An 18,419-nucleotide genomic window follows, 5' to 3' on the forward strand; every position below is an offset into this window, starting at 1 on the left:
TCGCTTTGCTTTAGAAGGCTTTTATTAACCCCCCGGAGCCGTGTGGAGTTCTTTATGATGGATGGATTCACATTTTTTAGCTTCAAACTGATTGGATTGCAATCCACTGCCATTATAAAGCTCGGAAGCATCAGGATGTTTATTAATATAACTCCTATTGTATTTGTCTGAAAGAAGAAAGTCATATACACCTAATATGGCTTCAGGGTGAGTAAATCATGGGGCAATTTTCATTTTAAAGTGAACTACTCCTTCAATAAACGTTCCCAGATAAAAGTTTAAACTTGATGAAGTTTTTCGGTTCCTTGCCACTGTTGCCTTTGGCTTGCTCAGTTGGGGATATTTTGGGGATATTTTATTTTATTTTATCAATCAATAAATTCCACTAGAAACAAACCTTGTTGTATTATTTTAATTTAATACTGTGAAGCTGCTTTGATACAATCTGTATTGTGAAAAGCGCTATACAAACATACTTGACTTGACTTGACTTAAATGGAATTAAATAACTTTTTCATACTGAAAAGACAGTGACACGCAGTAAACTTTCACCCGCTGATCGGAAGCTGTCGTTGGACTGATTGGGCGGGCCTTACAAGTCTGAAATATGTTGCTCAATCAGGAAATAAAAAACACATCATCATAACTTATTCAGACAAATAACGCAGGCTGCTTTATTTCCAAGATGATGCATGGTAAACTTTGAATGAATACAATATAGTGCAATATAGTAACAGTGGCTTGTATTAATGTGTATTGTATAGGCTTTTCTAATCAATTCCTGCAACTAAACACAGATATGTATGTTCATGTTTAATATTTCCTCCATAATTACATATATAAAGTAATATATTTTTTGTTAGGTCGGTTACCTTTGTCGGAAGTGTGCAGTAGACACACCCACATTAACAATTTCAATATATGACTTATACTTTCCGAAAAGACCATAAACATTACAGACATCTGAAGTAACAATTAATTTACATACATATATAGTAAAACTAATCCTGTGAGACTGAGACGCTGCAAATTGGGTGATTTTAGATCAATGTTTTGGCTGTAAATCAATGATGCCCTCTGTCGGTAGGGAATTGTAAGATGGCCGCTCGAACACTTCCGGTGGCTTCACCGCCTAATGGCAGTTTAGAACGCAATGAGCAATTCAGTTGTTATACAAATCAGTGTTAGCAACTGCAATGAGCTAAAACCTCTTACCTCTTAACCTCTTACGTGTACCAAAACGTACTTGGTTACTTACGTAACCTCGGTTCCCTTAGAGATAAGGGAACGAGTACTGCGTTGCAAACGCTGTAGGAAAACTCCTTTTCTCGAGAATATTGAAGCCTTTATTTTAAAACGCATTGCTGCAGCACAGGCAAGAGCATCAGGCTCGCGCGAGCATGCTGATAGGCTGTCCTGAGGCAACTGCATGAACCAATGGCGGATCAGCAGAGGCGCGCGAACCAATCAGGGCGCTTGCCGCGCTGTCAGTGTCAAGCGCGCGAAACTGCACGTGACAGCAGAGTATAAATACAGGGAAAATCCGCCATTTGACAGGTCTAATCGACTGAAGCGAAAAACACCTGACATAAGAGAAATAGCACGGCAAGGCAACGCAGTACTCGTTCCCTTATCTCTAAGGGAACCGAGGTTACGTAAGTAACCAAGTACGTTCCCTTACGAGAACGTTCTCTCGTACTGCGTTGCAAACGCTGTGGGAACACTATTAAAAACGCCGTGCTATTAATCTTGTGGCCGCTAGGCTTGTTGCGATAGTCGGTGTTACCGGTGATACACGGTGTTTAACCCACCTACCGGTCATAGCACTTGACCACCGGCACCGTCCCCATCGTGTTGAAGTTTTAGCCTATAGTAATAAAGCACTTAATTCAGTTAGTGACTACGTGCCTTCGTAATTTAGCGTAAGCGGAACGAGCGCCGCAGTAAAGCAGCAGGTGTCCGATTTCATTTATCATTTGAGGAGAGTGAGGCGAGCTAACTGGCAAAGGATGGCGGAAGATCTGGTTTCAAAGAGAAATGCAAACGTTTAATTTTTATATTAGTTTTTTTTTTTTTGCACTTAAGTGTCCAGTGATTATTCGGGTAGGCTACCTTATTTAACAAAGTTTTTGATGTTCGTTCGTTTCATATTCGATGCTTGTGCGGTGTTTTGTTTTGTTTGTTTTTTTGCTGAAAAAGGCAGGCACTTTATTTAACGAATAGTGATTTTTTTATATAATTTCTTGTTTGATACTTGCATGATGTGTGCAGTGGTTCGTTTTGTTAATAAATGCACTTTAAAGGTGTTTCATAAGTGCTTTTGTTTAGTTTTTACATGGTGTGTTATTATTCATTTTGCAATAAAGATGTGTGTAATACAAGCGAGTGTCTTATTGTTTTGTGTATTTTTATTAAGAATAAAATAAATTAACCCATGATTAATTCAAACAAATGCTACTGAATTGCCGCTAATTAAAGTGAAAGTAAATTGAGACGTGTGCACGTCCGCATTTTCGGCCACCCGAAATCCCCGACACGCAACCCCGGTGACACCGGGATTACCGTTTTTTTTACACGTCGATTAACCGGTGGAAAAAATCCGTCACCGCAACATCCCTAGTGGCCGCTCTGACTCACCAGAAGTCCCGGGAAGTTACAGAATAGCCAGGATAACGAGACCGGAACATCGGGCCCAGAGATTATCCAAATAATAAGATCTGGACCAAGGGCCAGTCTTACGTAAACCCACAACTCAAGGTGACAACCATGTGTCTAAGTCAAAAAACTAGTCTGGGTCCACAGAGCCAGGGTCTAGATAGAAAGAACTCGTGCCTGCAGAGCAGGGACATCTAAGTTGTAAAATCTCACAAATGTGGACGGAACGGACCAGCCGGCCGCCGCACAAATGTCCTCGATAGGAACACCGCTCGACCAAGCCCACGAGGAGGCGACACCTCTCGTGGAGTGAGCTCTAACACCTATGGGACAAGAGAGGCCCAGTGAGGTGTAAGCCAGAGCAATGGCGTCCACTATCCATCTAGACAGCGTGAGCTTCGTGACCGGAAGGCCCTTGGTTCGGCCCCCGAAACAAACAAAGAGCTGTTCAGACTGTCTGAAAAAGGCCGAACGCTCCAGATAAACTCTCAGAGCTCTGACGGGGCAAAGCGTGAGAGCCTCACTGTCCTCTTCAGAGGTGGGAAGAGCTGACAGAGAAATAACCTGGGCTCTGAACGGAGTTGAGAGCACCTTAGGAACATATCCATGTCTTGGCCTAAGAATGACCTTGGAGTCATTGGGACCAAACTCCAGACAGGAGGCGCTGGTAGAAAGCGCCTGCAAGTCCCCTACTCTCTTCACTGACGCCAGTGCCAGAAGCAGGGCGGTTTTCAGGGAGAGGGACTTAAGATCAGCTGACTGAAGTGGTTCAAAGGGGGGTCCTCTAAGAGCCCCTAGAACCAGAGAAAGGTCCAAGGCCGGTACAGACGGTGGCCGAGGCGGGTTAAGCCTTCTGGCGCCCTTAAGGAAACGAACTATAAGGTCGCTTTTACCTAAGGAGGCTCCGGCTTCCAATACGTGATAAGCAGCAATGGCTGCCACGTACACCTTGAGAGTGGAGGGGGAGCGACCCGCATCCAACATCTCCTGGAGAAAAGAAAGCACTCTTGGTACTTCACAAGTGTGTGGGTCGAGGTTCCGAGCTAAACACCAGCTGGAGAACACTGACCATTTAAGGTGGTAGAGGCGTCTGGTAGACAGAGCTCTAGCCTCCTTAATAGTATTCAGGACACCCTCTGGGAGATCCTGGGGTACCCGTTGAGTGGCCATACATGTAGGGCCCACAAGTCGGGATGGGGATGCCAGATGGTCCTGTTGGCCTGAGCCAGGAGGTCGCACCTCACTGGAATCGGCCACGGGTCTGTTACAGACAGTTGCATCAACTCTGGGAACCAAATCTGGGTTCCCCAGAGAGGAGCTACTAAGAGAACTGCGTTTTTGTGTTCCTTATCCGTTCGATGACCTGAGGGAGCATCGAGACTGGAGGAAACGCATAGAGAGGACGGTTGGGCCAGTCGTGGGCCAACGCATCTCTGTTCTTTGAAAAGAAGATTGGGCAGTGACAGTTGTCTTCTGAGGCGAAAAGATCTACTTCTGCTTTCCCGAAGACCTCCCAAAGCAGGAGAACCGTCTGAGGGTGGAGAGACCATTCCTCTGGGGGAACCCGGCCCCGAGAGAGCATGTCTGCTCCTGTGTTCAACGTGCCCGGCACGTGAGCTGCCCTGAGCGAGCGCAGGTTGGTGTGAGCCCATAACAGAAGCTGTGTGGCTATGGCAAACAGGTTGTGGGACCTGAGGCCGCCCTGGCGATTTATGTAAGAGACCACCGACATATTGTCCGTCCGGACCAAAACGTGGTGTCCAGCCAGGTATGGGAGGAAGGCTTTCAGGGCTAGAAAAACTGCTCTCATTTCGAGGCAGTTGATGTGTAGGCGTTTCTCCGAGCTCGACCAGAGGCCGGAGGCAGGCCTGCCTTCGTACAGGGCTCCCCAACCCGAGTTGGAAGCATCTGTCGAAACAACCCTACTCTCTAAGACCACCCCCATGCTTACGCCCTGCTGGTACCAGCTGGCGTTTTTCCAAGGGGCCAGGGCTCGAATACAGCGCTGGTCCACCTTGATATTCAAGCGGCCTGAGTGCCAGGCGTGGGGTGGCACCTGAGGTGCTAGCCACAGCTGAAGAGGACGCATGTGCAGTAGGCCTAGTTGGAGTACTGATGATGCAGAGGCCATCAGGCCAAGGATCCTCTGAAACGTTCTGAGGGGTACATGAGAGCCCTCTATGAACGATGCAGCGAGCTGCTGAATCGATAGAGCACGGGCCGATGTGGGCCATGCTCTCATAAGTACGGAGTCGAGAACTGTTCCCAGGAACATGATACGTTGGCTGGGCAACAGAATACTCTTGGAAAAATTCACCCTGAGCCCTAGGCATTCCAGATGGCTGAGGAGCCAGGCTTTGTGAGTATGTGACTCCGCCTCTGACTGAGTCAGTATGAGCCAGTCGTCGAGGTAGTTCAGGATGCGCATGCCCCGCTGTCTCAGGGGGGAGAGAGCTGCATCCATGCACTTCGTGAATGTACGAGGTGCCAGTGCCAGTCCAAATGGTAGAACTGTGTACTGGTATGTCTGCCCCTCGAAGGCGAATCTCAAGAATGGCCTGTGGTGGGGGTTCACTTGAATGTGAAAGTAAGCGTCTTTTAGATCTACTGAGAAGAACCAGTCGCCTGGGCGAATTTGCGCCAGGATATGTCTGGTAGTGAGCATTCTGAACGGCCGTGACATGAGAGCCTTGTTCAGACGTCTGAGATCTAAAATGGGTCTCAAGCCGCCGTCTTTCTTCGGAACGAGAAAGTAACGGCTGTAAAACCCTGACTCGCTTTGAGAAGAGGGGATCTTCTCGATGGCCCCTTTGGCCAGCAGACTCAACACTTCGGTGCGGAGGACATGACTCAGTGTGCTCCTTACCGAGGTTTGGATAATCGTGCGAAAAACGCGGCGGTCTGCAGGCGAACTGAAGCGAGTAACCGCGCTTTATGATGTTCATCACCCATTCTGAAACTCCGGGGATAGCCTGCCAAGCTAGAGCCCGAAGAGCCAGAGGCATTATCATATCTGGAACGCCCAGAGTCGGGGGCTCGAACTGACATGAATTTAAGGGAGAAATTTTGCTCGATTTGTGCTTTTTGTGGGTCGCTGTTAAAACAGCGTTTGGGTGCAGGGGTGCGTGACAGGTGACGGGCCCATGTTCTGCATTTAAGTTCATCAATTGTGAAATTCACTTATAAAGCAGCTTTGCGAAAAACAGTGATGTCATCGTCCAGCTCAGTTCAGATCTCGTCCAAAAGTGTCAGTTCAGTCAAACACACATTGCAAAGTGCTAAAAAACACACTAAAAACACTTTAGTGACAGCATGGTAACAGCCAACACACTGGCAACTGCACCACAATGTGCTGAAAAAACTACTCAGAAAACCTTAGCAACCACACAGCAACACCCTGGAAACCACCCACAATAACCAAAGTGTAAAAATTCTCACCAGTTAGGAGGAGTTGATATTGGGGAATCCTCTGGATAGGTTTAAGCATGTAATGTTTCACTGCAAGGTTAGCGCAGCACGGATTGCTCTGAATCATTGAGAAGTAAGACAGAGAAACAAAGACAGAAGATAAATTTTTGTTAGTACCCTAGTGAAAAAATAGTATACTTAAGCACAATTTATTCATATGTACTTTATAATAATAATAATAATAATAATAATTCATTACATTTATATAGCGCTTTTCTCGACACTCAAAGCGCTTTACATAGAAGGGGGGAATCTCCTCAACCACCACCAATGTGCAGCATCCACCTGGATGATGCGACGGCAGCCATATTGCGCCAGAACGCCCACCACACACCAGCTTACTGGTGGAGAGGAGACAGTGATGAAGCCAATCAGTATATGGGGAGGATTAGGAGGCCATGATGGACAGAGGCCACTGGGCAAATTTGGCCAGGATGCCGGGGTTACACCCCTACTCTTTCGAAAGACATCCTGGGATTTTTAATGACCACAGAGAGTCAGGACCTCGGTTTAACGTCTCATCCGAAGGACGGTGCTCTTTTGGCAGTATAGTTTCCCCGTCACTATACTGGGGCATTAGGACCCACACAGACCACAGGGTGAGCACCCCCTGCTGGCCTCACTAACACCTCTTCCAGCAGCAACCTGGTTTTCTCAGGAGGTCTCCCATCCAGGTATTAACCAGGCTCAGCCCTGCTTAGCTTCAGTGGGCAACCAGTCTTGGGCTACAGGGTGATATGGCTGCTGGCAAGTTTGTAGAATACTTTTGTAGAATACTTTTGTAGAATAACTAAATGTATTTGTGGCCCACTATAAATAGGTATACTTAAAGTCTGTTAAATTGGAGCAAGTAATTTTGCACTAAATGCATTTTAGTTGCACCTAATAACGAACATTTGTCTAGGTTAAAGTTATAGAGCGGCCATGCCAGATGGATAAGTCTACAGCATTTATGGTGTTTACAAGTCATGTCAGAAAGAATGTATTTACGCATTAAAATGCACATTGAACATCAGCACAACTCGTAATTATGAGTTTTGGTAACTTTGGGTTTTCTTAAGAGCTTCCGAGTTAGGTGCGTGACAGTGAGAAAACATGTCAGAGACTGCCCCAGTGAAAAAAACCTATGCCAAAATGTATTTAAAATAGGCCTACATTTATTTCATACTAAGTATTCTACAAACCCATTTATATATTTACTGACATATTGCTTGAGACTTTACTGATATAAATATTATAATTAAACTTTATTTGGAGTTCTTCAATATTAGCCTAAAATGTGTTTAATATCACTATTATTAAGGATAGTATGATCACTATATAATTTAAATGCAAAATATTTAAAGTGTACCTAAAGTATAGTTAGTATACTTGCAGTAGTTCCAATTTAGCACAATCAAATATACTTAAGTATATCTTTAGTTGTTGGACCTCAGCATTATTTACGGATAATTGAAGTGCATTATGTACAAAATGAGTTGTTCTAATTTAGCAGACTTTAAGTATACCAATTTAGTATTCCAATTGCAGGGTATTTATATTACATAAGTAAATAAATATGTAACTGCATTTGATGTATACTTAGCATAAAATAAATGTTTTTTAAATACATTTTAGTATATTTATTTTTCACTAGGGTAGTTTTTAAGAATGTAAAAAAAATAAATAAATAAAAAAAAAAAAAGAAAGAAAAAAACACCCAAGAGACTATTCACATCACTACAAAGGCATTTAGGTATGAATCAAAAACAGGTTGGAGTGGTTCTATTACCTCAAACTCTTGGACGACTTTGGCAAATGCTGGGTTTTTCCGGCAATGCTCTTCTAGAAGTGCCACATTCTTGTCAAACTCACAAATATAATTGGAGTACATTTTGAGATAAGGTCCTTTCTTCACAAATATATCTGCTACACCACAATGCTTGTTCCTGTTTGAACAAGGAAACTTCTATAAATAGACTAGTTCACATAAAAATACAATCTGGCATCGTTTACACATGTTGTCTAAACCCATGTAACTTTCGATCATCCATGGAACTCAAAAGATATTTTGAAGATTGCCCTTTTTGAATCATTCAGACCAGTTTTGTGAACAAGATCAACGTATTTAATTCAAAAGACTCAAAAGAATGTTGACCCAAAAGGACAGAGCAGGCCAATTCATTTTTAAATATTCATTTTTAAATAAACCCTTTAGTTTTTATCAATAATTTGGTCACAATTTAGTTTAGTTTAATTCTCACTAACTACGACTTTTGCCTCAATAAACTCCTAATTACTGTATATTAATAGTAATAGTAGTTAGTTAGGTAGTTGTTAAGTTTAGGTATGAGGTATGATTGAGGGATGTAGTATATGAGTAAATGGTAATGCAGAGTAGGGCATTAATATGTGCTTTATAAGTACTAATAAACAGCCAATATCCTAGTAATATGCATGCTAATAAGCAACTAGTTAATAGTGAGAATTGGACCCTAAACTAAAATGTTACCAAAAATGTAGAATGTCATTTTTTTCAATGACTGAAAATTACGAGTCGTATATAGTTTCCAGACCTTTTGTGGGTGGAATGCTTTAAGGAATTAGACCCAATGAGTATATAGGTAAATGATGTGTCATATTTGTCACTACATTAAAACTGCAATTCATAAATACAAAGACATGAAAACACATTTTCTATGACGAGCAGGGGCACTGTAACGTGAGAAGGTTAGGATGATTCCAAGGGCCCTGGTCAGAGAGGTGGCTCAACGGGACATCCTACCCATTTTTAAGAACATTTTCTTTTATATGCCACTGTTATATGCCATTGACCCATTTATCTGATTTCTTTCACTAGCCTAGCTGTAACAAACATGATGTGGTTTTCAATGGTTTCTACAGTGACAATTTCCATGAAATCACGGCAAACCTACAAATGCACTGTACAGCTACTGTAAGGCTGACTTCCCATTGTTTAAATATAAATAAGAAGGTATGCAAGATTGCTGCTTTCTGGTATCTGTTGATGTTGGTGCAGATATATTACCAGTAAGCAACCCGTTCTTCCAGCTCGTTCAACAGATTGCAATTTAGCTCGTACAGCTGAGGCAAAGAACACAAGATCTGGTTCACGACTCGCTCATCGATTACGGCTTTTCCCGCCTGACAGGAGGCCTTCAGTACCGCTTCACGAAAATCCTGCAAGGTTTAGGGAAGTGAGATTAAACAATAGAAAAGTAAATCATTATTTTAGGAGTCACTATAATGACATTTTACCATTGGTAACAACAAAAGCACTGATAATGGCCAAAGTCTTTGTTTCTTAACACAGTAAAAACACCATGATATAGGCTATTTACTACCACTGAACTTCACTGCCATATTCCCCACATTGAAGCTACTGAATTGCCATTTGATTAAAAAGATTCCAACAAAACACTGATAAATGCAGTAAAAGTAACAGATTCCTAACACTGACTGCAAGTAATAATAAAGTATAAGAAGCAGATGAAGCAAAAAAAAGCAGATTTAGAAAAGAACCCATGTGACTGATTAACTCACATTTCATGAAATGAGTGAAAAATCAGGGCTTTTATGTAATGTGTAATGTAAACCTAACGTGACTGCACCTAAATCAGCTCAACAAGTTATAGGAGACACTTACTACATGGAGGAGCTTTAGTACTTGCACAAATCTGTGAAAAAGTATAATAAGAGAAAAAGTATAATAAAGAGAAACATAAAAAATACATTTATTAAAAGAGGACTAATTTATGCAAACATTAAGATCCAAATTGTGACTTTCTTTATTCTCTGGAACACAAAAGGAGAATTTGATAAAACTCTTTTCCAGAAAGTAACATCCACATATCACAAAACTTGACACATGTGGTAACCAGAAATTTCACAAAAGGTTTGACTGGATAAAACAGACTTACATTTTCTCAGAAGACAAGATCTCATTTACAATGTGTTTAGTTTTATTGGTCTTCTTCTCCTCAGTCTAGAAAAAAATGTAAATATTACTAAATTGAATATTTAATAATTATGCAAACTATGTATAGAACGTATTTATAAATTGCAGTTGACCTTCTTTTCTATCTTTGCATATGCTGTTCTGTAATATTTCTATAAATATATAACATTTATCTTTTAGGAACAATGAAGTGTTATATCTTATAAAGTGTTAGATGATTTCATAACATTTAGGGTGCTTTCACACTTGAGTCCCCTTTAAAAGGTCAGATCCAAGTAATAGTAATAATGGGGACCTCTCTGTGTTCATACTGTTGCTTTTTTTTAAATCTACTGGTGAAATCAGGCATTATGAGAACTAGCAATTATTTACTATTGAACATACACTATGTTAAGCATTCCATGCAGAGGTTTAATAATATAATTAAATATCTTGCGGGCTTAACACAAAAATACAAACAAGGCGTTCACACAGTTGTGTCTCTCTCACAGAGTTTGGAAGCGGTTAAAATCACAGACAAGTGCATGTCATGAATAAATAATTTGGAGAGATCTGCCAGCAGAAGCCGACATGATGAATGTACAGAGGTATCTGATGACCAAAATAAATTGGAATTCACAAATGGATTTCACAATGTAGGCTATGTATGTTTTTAGTGAATATCATTAGCTGAGAGCGAACCATACTCTGGCCACCTCCTGAGATGGTCTTGGTTCGGTTTGCTTTAAAAGGGCCTGAGATCATTTACAGTGTTCACATATGGGCCCAAACCGTGCTCAGAACCCTGAAAAGGACCAATTGTGAAAACACCCTTAAATATTTCTTAATATCCCATAAATGTGAATACAGTACCTGTTTTTCTCTATTGATGGTGTTATCCTCCTCTTCTGAGCTGCATTCATCTTCTTCAGAATGCATATCCTCCAATTCTTGCACTTCTTCCAACACATTTCTGAAAAGAAATCAAAAAGCCTCCCAGATTTTAAAGAGGTGTCACATCCCAAAAACACAAAATTTCAGTTATTCCCGCCATAATAGCTACAATACAGAAGCAGAAGAGTCAATAGTAACGTCTCATAATCTGTAGTATGAACTAGGTGTCAGTCAAAGGTAAAATGATTCAGCAACACCTGTTTAGAATGCTGCACCCATTCTTTAAATTCCATGTCAAACAGGTGTCACATGAATCAAACTAAACTTCTTCACTTTGTATTTACATAAAGTTTTGTTTTTGCTGTTAGCCAGGAAGTGTCTAATTATTGAAGTGTAATCAAGAAAACAGCCCTAAATCATATTAGACTGCAAGTAAAAATAGTCCAGGCTCATTTCCAGCGAAATCTGTTTGTTTTTGATATTGTTGATTAAATCTAAATTAATTATATAAAGAAATTACATCCATACATTTTTAAGATTTGCTTAAGTGTCCAAATACCTTTTAGGACAAATGTATATTTTTAACCAAGACTAGGGGATTTATTATTATAGATTTTTAATTAAATTTATACATTTGTAAATGTGACGGTATAATCAAAGTATAAATGTCTGTCCCTCCATAAGGCCCATAAACGTCAAGGATTTTTACTTTTTTCTAAAACATCAAAGCCTTCGCCAAAAATGTTGCTTTCCTAGTTAAATATGAGTTATTTTCAGCAAATAAATAGAAATTTTAATTGCAATTCTATATTTTGAAAATCAAATTCAGTACTTCATTTTGCTATTTCAATTCAAAATCAGGAATGAAATTTCCTCATCTCAACTATTCAACTTTCTCATAAATTATTCATCTGTTTCAGCTAAAACTTTACCTTTTAAGAAACTGCTGCTTTTTGGTGTCTGCACAGTGTTGAGGGAACACATCTGGAATTTCATAAATACCATCATCCTCATTCATTGCTGACTGATTGTGGTATTTATCAGCATCCTGTGCCATTGTAGTGCTAAAAGGAGGCAGGTTTTCATATTCTGGGATATCTTCATATGCATGTTCAGATTCACCAGAATTCTCGAGATGTTTTGGAAGATCTTCATCTACACTCTGCTCAACTTGAGGTATATTCACATCAAGGTGACCATTGTGCAGTGACACCAGTGTATGAGAGCAGATTTCACATTGGCTTTCCTGTGTATCCACTGACTGCTCATTCATAACTGGAGTGAGATCAAGGGCCTCCCCACTCTTGACAGATAACTTGGGAACCTTTTTGACACGGTCAAGGTCCATGATCCTTAGAAAGGAGGTCTTATTGAGGCCATCAGGTTTACGTATATCTGCTGAGGATAAGGACTTTGATTTAGGCTTGAGAGTAAAGCCGGTCTTCTTTTTTGGCTCATCACTTGCTTGGTTCTGATTGGCAATTTGTCCTTCAAATGCAAGAGGGGGATTTCCTTCAGTATTTATTGCATTAATGTGACCATCATTTCTCAGTGGACCTTTGAATGCCAGAGTCTTTTTAGGAAGTCTATCTACTGAAAGTTCTGTAGACCTAATGTTATTGTGCCTTCGGACATCAGGTTGAGGTTTCTGGGATGACTTCTTCAGATGGGTATTGCTTGATACCTCAGGAGATACATACAGATTTTGTTCCTTATTTTCAGTCCCATGTACACCAAATTGCTGGGTTTTATTTTGTTGCAGCTGAGGGATTTTCTGGCGTGGGACAGGTACTGGGGTGCCCTGGCTGTTACACTGGGTACATTTAAAGCTCCTTATGGCCTGAGGACCTTTGTTCTCTCTAGAATGTCTTACAGCATTGATGTTCATCTTGTTAGGACTTTCTCTCCATAATGGATCTGGATTGTTTACATCAACAGGTAAGACAGTAAATTTGGTAAGGCCTGCTGACTCCTGATGGATAACATTGGGTTGTTCCATTTTATTTTTCACCTGTATGGCTACTGGTGGTGCTTTCTTAAGAGGCTTAGTAGGGGGCGGACTATAATGCACACTACATTTTAGAGGCTCTGGTGTTTGGCCACTATCAACAGATGAATTAACACTAGAGACAATGTTTTTTTGGTGTTTATTGGTCGTTTGCATCTCAGAACCACTCTGATTCGCCTTCAAAGGCTCCTTGTTCTGGATCTGGGATGTTTTCTGAGATTTTTCAATTGGATGGAGATTATTGTTATTGAATGAGTGGAGTCCAGAGATGCAGTTTGACAGAATAGGTGTCAACAAATGCTTTTCTTCCTCCGGTGTTCTCAGCAGAGGTTTGGATGAACTCTTTCTAGGACTTTCTGTATTTCCTGCTTTACACGGATCAGGACTGTTCCCATGTTGATTATCATTTTGGTTGTTTTCCTTCGGTGAGCAATCAGCACAATTTCTGTCATTGCATACACAGATTGGAATTATGTAATCCCACTTTGGCTTGTTGTTCCCAGTGTGCATTCCATTTCTGAAATTTAGAATGCCAACATTCTTTGTGATGTCAGACTTTTCTTGTAAAATAGGTTGATGGACCTCATTGGATGTGAGATGTTTTGAATTGAAAGGAGAGGGAGGTTTGAAAAGGCGTGGTTTTGGTGCTACTTCAGGCTTAACTTTACTTTTAACAGCTGGTGAGTTATGTTGGTAAACACACAACTTGGAAGCAGGTGGATGTTCTGTTTGCACTGGTGCTGGGAGAACCTTTGGTTTTGGAGCCAACGGTGGTTTCTGATCACCCACTGAGAAAAAAAAGCACATGGAGACAGAAAAACAAGGAAAGAACACTCTGGTTGAAATACAGTTGACCATTAAACCACATTTTGTCCCTGAGACACTTTTTCATGGAGTTGACTAGCCCTAAAACAGGCAACATGAACCACGAGTTACATAGTTTTTTCTTGTCTTCTTTGGGGCTATCGACTATTTTTGACTGACAAAATGCCGGCGGACGGAAACACAATGAGTTGTTCAAAATCTTTCTTTTTAGTAAACTCTTTGTACACAAACAATGTTCTCAATGCTCGAGTTCATGTGTAGAGCCCCTGGTGATACTTTGAGCAAAGTTTCATGTTGTGTCGAACCTTCTTAGTGTTTTATAAATCGCAATTTTATGCTATCATAAAAGTGCCCCATTCACTCCCATTCACAAGGCATTAAAACTAAAACGAAAATACGGTCAAACTTAAAAGTGTCGATTCGATTCTAATTATGCTTTTAAACGAAAGTTTTGCCTCGAGTAGATTAACAAAAATACCCTAGGTTGCATTTTGGTGAGTTACCCTTTAAGGGGTTAAAGTACAATTTTTATGGTAACACATTTCCGGTCCGATTTCAAAACAGTTTTCACTGGCTGAATCTTCAGCTCGTAAGCTTTCGAATGATATATAATTTGTCAAGATTAGATCAGATAAAGTATAGGACATAATTGTTTTAAACAGTGGCAAGTGGGCCAGTAACAGTTAACAGATTAATGACTTGGTCCTTCTTTTATACCCTAATCAGGCAACGTGAACTGGGAGTCACAACTCATAAAATCTAAAATATATCAAATATTTCAAAAATTATTTTGTATATGTTTTAATTACTTGTTTTACAAGATGATATAAAAATGACATGAAATGATTTTTTGCTTATCATTTTAACTGAATTAACTGAGGTTCGGGAGTGGGACCACGCCTCTACCAGTCACCTGACTTCTCAAAACCTTTTTATATTGGGCCGCCCCTTACAGTGCTGTTTGTCTCGTTCTCTCGAACCCTCCCTTCCCATCCCTCTCTCAACCATTCAACCATCCATATCATGCCCTCTACTCTTCCCTTCCAGGTTGTATCGGGGGTCGTAATCACTCGGCCTACATTTAAAGCAACACCAAGGAACTATTCCTCTGCGGTTGCCCTACAGGTTGGAAGCGGAATTGTCCATTACCGCTGTCGTAAATAATTTAGCCTACCGCATCCTACTGTCGCAAGCGCACGCGTAACACTTGCTGTAAAGCAAGTCAAATTTGTAGTTTTCTTATGTCTCATTAGAACTACAGAAATGCGACCTGATCTGGCAATCTTACATATCGTGGATAAACCAGATAAATGAGCGCAAAGCGGTGGCATAGTGCCTTTCACCCTGTCACGACTTGATGAACCACTGAAACGATTTTGGAAACATTATTTGAAGGTAAAAAATCCTACTTAGTGTTGCTTTAACTGAGATGATGCCCCCACTCTGAGTCTCCTGGCCGCCAACACCAGACACCCAGATCAACCTCACTATCATCACTTTCCCCCTTCCACTTCATCTTTTCCCTATTCATCCCCAACTCTCTTCATCCCCAACGCTCTTCAATTACAGATCAAGCTGACTACCACCCCTTTTCCCCTTCATTTTTGTTTTTGTTAATCATGACAAGAACAGCAAAAACAAACTACAAATCTGGTACAGCAGGCAACAATAGAAAATCCATTTTTTCTAATGCCTGAAACGTAATGTAACATTTTTAGAACTTTTATTAGTAATATTATATAAAAATTCTTTAAGTTGTTAAATTCAACTTAAAGTTAAAGTTGTGTCAATCATTGTCGATGTATTTTTTTAACCATCCATAGGGTCTGTCAGAACCCAAAACAGAAAGGATAAGGACTTGAAAGGTAAAAAACTCTTTTTTAACAACTTTTAAGGTGGTGTAATTTTCAGTTTCTACATTGATCACTACATTGGAGGAATGTACTGTAGGCTATCCCTTACGAAAAAGAAGTTTATTCAAGTATGCTATTAGTACATTTCTTTTAAACTAAAAACAAGAAAGTATACTTTGTCTACTTTGTATGTCCTTCTCAGAAACAAACTTAAAATTGCACTTTAGTATACATATTTGGTATGTAATTGTACTCAGTCTTTTGATCTGGATATACTTAAACGTATACTTAAGTATTCACTGTACATTCCTCCAACGTACAGATCAATGTAGAAACTGAAAATGACACCACCTTAAAAGTGTTTACACTTTCGATTGAGTAGCCTATTAATTACTTTTTCTTTTTCACTTAGTTTTCAAACCTACATTGTTTGAAAATATTCATTTATGAAGAAAACAGATGTTCCTAATTCTGAGTAGGCTATGTGAATTTTTGCGTAGGCTAGTCCACTGGTAGTGTACATAGGAATTTGCTTCAAATCCACTTTACTCTTTCCCCACCATCCATGTTTTCAGTATACGGTAGGGGGCGCTATTACACATCTTCTAGTACAGAATCTCCGGATCAAAACACAGGTGAAGAAGAAGCAGAAAAAGTGATAGAAGATTGCTTACACAAACGTAAATTAACGCAATCATCAAACATTAAACAGCATATAAATCAAAGCTGCCTAATGTTACAGAATAAAAAGTCGAACCCATGTAGAGGAAATGGCAGTGACGCTTTAGGGGTGTTGATGGACTCGATCTTCTCCATCTGTGTTTTGATCATTGTTTTCAATCCGATCCAGGGGTGCATTCCAGAAAGCAAGATTATCTTACCGTCAAACAACTCTCGGTTGATTAAACCAAACCTTGCTTACTTGAGATATGCTGGTTTCAAAAACACATCCTGGAGTAAGTTCATCCAACTCAGAGTATGTTAACGGTTAACACACCAGACATTCTTAACAGAGCGACGAATCAACGAGTCACCATGGAAACGGACACCAAGAAAAAGCACGCCGTACTGCTTCTTTCTTCTTCTTTTGTTAAATGCTGAGAGTGCATATTGCCATGTATTTGGTGGCTGTGCAATAATTTTTAAATCTTTTCGTTTAATAATCTTTAATCACTGTGAATAAGAACTATATTGTTTGTTTGATGCTAATTATATAATAAAAAGAAAGACTGATTAAACTAAATACAGCCTGTGGTTGTAAAGATAACATGGCTGTATAAGTTTATTTTTTTGTTCAGTCATTTATCTTCCACATGGCATGAAAGGTAAGATATATCGGTTACACTTTATTTTAAGGTGTCATTGTTCCAATGTAATTATATATTTAAGTACTGAGTAATACTAATTTACAGCATGTACTTACTATAGGGTTAGGGTAGGATTAGGTTTTGGTTGAGGGTTAATTGCATGTAATTATGCATAATTTACTGTTATTACTATGGTAAGTACATGTAACATATGTAACAACGATACTGTAAAATAAAGTGTTACCAATATATCATATCATATAATATGTGTCTTTTATTATAGCATGTATACGTCCTGTTGCAAAAATAAAAAAACATCTGAATGCAGATCAACGATGTGTGAGATGAGAATTATAGGCAATAGCTATATATATGATAATAAAATTAACATTACCTTGTTTTAATCGTGCTTTTTATATCGATATAAGTATATACAGTATGTAATATTGTGCACAATCAAGTCACGCCCACTGGAGCCTCATCAATAGGTGCGGCACGCATGCGCTGAACCTCTGGAATAAACTAACCCTCCAGAGAAGCTCATGTTCAGAGAGTAGCCATGTTCTATGGCTACTTACATACCCTGAAAGTTACCTTTGTTTTTGGAACCGAAAGTTCAGGTTATCCGCTTACTTACCCTTAAACACACCCGATGTCACATAACCTGCTTTCTGGAATACCCTTCAGACATAGTCTTTGAAAAAAATGCAATTTTCTCAGCTTTTGGTTTAAAATGTTGCTTTTCTTATGAAACTTACCCACATTCAAGTGTTGATAAAAAAAATTATGCATGAAGCTAGAATAAAATGTTTTTAAAATGGAAAGTTAAAGTACAGTTAAAGGTAAATTTCAAGTAGCCTATAAAAAATGAATTAATACCAAAGAACATAGTATACTTATTGTCAACTATTTATTTATTATTTTTGCACTTTAAGTATGGTTATGTTTATTTAAAGAAAACTTACAAGTATACTTGAAGTATAAAACTAAAGTAGTAATATACTGAGAGTATACGTCAAAGTGTACTTTCATAAACTAAAAAATGTGCTACAAGTATTAGAATAGTAAATTAGAATAGTAAACTATAAGTTCACTTGTAGTATTCACAGTACAATGAAAAACTACACAATTGTGTAGGGGTGAGCGGGACACAACCTAGCACAGGGCTAGTTCCACACGCATGATGAAACTTTGTGTATTTACTAGTTGTCGTATCAACACTATATAGAGAAAAGAATTCCTCCAAAATTTAAAAAGAATCTATGGAAAATATCATTGAACATTTATTTAACCCTAGCAAAAGTACATTTCTTAAGTCAATTTTTCATCACTGTTTTTTTTTTTTTTTGCATTTATTTAAAACTAGACAAATCTGAAATTATATTAATTTTATATCTGTTATTTAACAGTTGAGATTGTTCTTTAATGCTGATCTAACCAGCAAGAAGAAACTAGCCGGGTTTAGTTGTGCA

At 39.5% G+C, this 18,419-nt stretch overlaps 1 protein-coding gene across 1 annotated transcript in view; it reads right to left on the reverse strand.

Annotated features, from left to right (window-relative positions):
• Positions 1-12,842, reverse strand: part of LOC308684617 (FYVE, RhoGEF and PH domain-containing protein 6-like) — a gene marked incomplete at its 5' end in the record, with an annotated part of 55,515 nt that extends 42,673 nt beyond the window's left edge. The window contains 7 exons of the mRNA XM_081355883.1: positions 6,094-6,181; positions 7,895-8,051; positions 9,152-9,303; positions 9,770-9,800; positions 10,044-10,108; positions 10,934-11,033; positions 11,887-12,842. Coding sequence (XP_081212009.1) covers positions 6,094-6,181; positions 7,895-8,051; positions 9,152-9,303; positions 9,770-9,800; positions 10,044-10,108; positions 10,934-11,033; positions 11,887-12,842 — 1,549 coding nt within the window. The remainder of the gene's footprint in view (positions 1-6,093; positions 6,182-7,894; positions 8,052-9,151; positions 9,304-9,769; positions 9,801-10,043; positions 10,109-10,933; positions 11,034-11,886) is intronic.
• Positions 12,843-18,419: the final 5,577 nt, after the last annotated feature.

Source organism: Scardinius erythrophthalmus (assembly GCF_964197995.2).
Source record: "Scardinius erythrophthalmus genome assembly, chromosome: 24".
Taxonomy (NCBI): Eukaryota; Metazoa; Chordata; class Actinopteri; order Cypriniformes; family Leuciscidae; genus Scardinius; species Scardinius erythrophthalmus.